The sequence below is a fragment of the Stegastes partitus genome, unplaced genomic scaffold, assembly GCF_000690725.1.
Source record: "Stegastes partitus isolate 25-593 unplaced genomic scaffold, Stegastes_partitus-1.0.2 Scaffold391, whole genome shotgun sequence".
NCBI lineage: Eukaryota > Metazoa > Chordata > Actinopteri > Pomacentridae > Stegastes > Stegastes partitus.
In genome coordinates, this window is record NW_007578122.1 from 460,793 (window position 1) to 462,880 (window position 2,088).

At 43.9% G+C, this 2,088-nt stretch overlaps 1 protein-coding gene across 1 annotated transcript in view; it reads right to left on the minus strand.

The window, feature by feature from the left end:
• rimbp2a (RIMS binding protein 2a) overlaps positions 1-1,608 on the minus strand; it is a 33,168-nt gene extending 31,560 nt beyond the window's left edge. The window contains exons 1-2 of the mRNA XM_008285225.1: positions 1,582-1,608; positions 1,001-1,090 (exon numbers count right to left, since the gene is read on the minus strand). Of these exons, the coding sequence (XP_008283447.1) occupies positions 1,001-1,090; positions 1,582-1,584 (93 nt within the window). The 5' untranslated portion in view covers positions 1,585-1,608. The remainder of the gene's footprint in view (positions 1-1,000; positions 1,091-1,581) is intronic.
• Positions 1,609-2,088: the final 480 nt, after the last annotated feature.

Below are 2,088 nucleotides of genomic sequence, written 5' to 3' on the forward strand. Positions count from 1 at the left end.
ATAACACAAAATGTGATGTCCTCACATATAAGAGGTTAAAGATAAATATTATTTCCAACAGTTAAAGGGCTGTTTTTGTAATATTCCAACACCCTGATTCACCGCTTTTAAATAAACATTAAAAGTGGGTGGACACAGTGACATTAACATCAACAATCCGTGTGATAAATGTAAATGTTTAAGAGGTTTAAGGTGTTCAGTTTCTTTCGAAACTGTCAGAAAATGCAGTTTTATCGGTTAATTCTCTTGAACACTAACAAACATCCACCAATTCATTTCCTGTGATCACTTCCTCTAATTATAACTCCACCGTCTTGTTTCCTCATCCCCCTTGATTTCTCATCTTTTCCTCCTTTTTCATTCGTTGTTTATGCACAGTCCAGTACATTTTCGTCAGTATCTTTGCCCTCACAAGCCTCACTCATTTACACTGTAAACCAAGCAGGACTGGACATACTTTTTGCCCCACTTTCTTTTTCATCTCCTTGCCCACCTTGTCAGTGCACAGATGGCGTCTTTTTTTTTTTTTTGGTTGTTTTTTTTTTTGTGGCACTTTGGAGGAAAAAGCTCCGAGCAGAGTCCCTGGACACGTGTCAAATCTGCCCCCTCTGTGAAAGTCACTATTAGCGCCAGAGCAGCTAATCGCCTACCATCACAGACGGTCACTGTCTCTCCTTCTGGGTCTGTGCGCGCGTTTATGTATTCATGTATGCATGTGTGAAGTCTGAAAATTGGGTGAGATGCTGCATGAGACGCGGCAATAACAACGGAAACACGGCGTTGATGCATATATGTGTGTGTGTGTGCAGATGTGATGTTGAATATAAAGAAGCAGCAGATATAATGATGACACACAGCTGCAAGTGTATTGATCCGTGTATATGACTGAGCCGTTTATTTATCAGACTCCGTGTGCGTGTGATATGTAGGATCCCGCCATCGCCCGGCCAACCATTGATCACCAGTGTGCGTCCGTGCAACACGTGTCTGTCCGTCTCACCTGGTCATACTTGGACGCCTTCAGGTGGTGGTTGATCAGCTCGAGGTTCAGGCGATTTTTCTCCTGCAGGGCAGCATGGAGCTTTGCTTTCTGTGGAGAAAGAGAAAGTTTCGTTTTAAATTACCTTCCTCCTCGCTGCAGAGACTTTCATATCTGGCTGCATCATGTATGCGAGCCGCACGGCGCAACTCCATCTTAAAACTATTATATAAGCGACAGATGAAAGACTCAGGTTAGCGCCGATCCCTCCCTCCGTCTGTATCCGTGTGTGTGTGTGTGTGGATAAGCTTTTTTTTTCTCCGAGATGCTGTCTGGAGGACAAAACCCACAGCTGCATACTGTCACCCTCCATTTGGTATGTGGCATTAAGAATGAAGAGGGGTGGGGGGTGGGGAGCTGATAAAGACGAGAAACAGGAAGGAAGAGATGGAGAGAGAAAGGAGTGGAAGAAAACTGGGATGGTTAAAAAAAAAAAAGAGCAACAGTGAGTGAGGGGGGAGAAAAAAAACAGGAAATAGAAACAAACTGAAGGGGTGTCGGTAAAAAAGCTCGCCAGCTCAAGATGAGATTAAGTTGCAAACCATGTAAAGGGATTGAAAGGAGCCGTGCACTTCCGTCTGCTCACTCCACAGTCCAGATTCAAGAAGTTGTCATGCCGCTGGTGCTGCAGGTACTCAAGCATTACATAATTACGCCAGACTCAAAGTAGGGCAACTCTCTCCTCCTATCACGGCTCTGAGCATTCAAGAATGATTGTACTGCGACTGCTCGTATTCCGGCACATAATACCACTTCACGCTGAGCTCACGCCGGCGATTGTCAGCAGACTGATGGTAAAAAAAATGTGGGTAAGAACTGTACGAGAGCAGTCGGGCCTTTCCGCTAATCAGCTTTGTCTTCAAACACAAAGAAGGAGTTGATGACAGGTTTCGTTTTTTTCCAGTAAATCCAGCAGGATTCACCAGAAAAAGTCTTAAAATGCTGCCTCCGGATAGAAGTTATAGATTTATAGTCAGCAAATGAGTTAGATTAGAGTCGAAATATGTGCTGGGTTTGAAATAAGAGGTTAAAATGTAGATTCTAGAAAA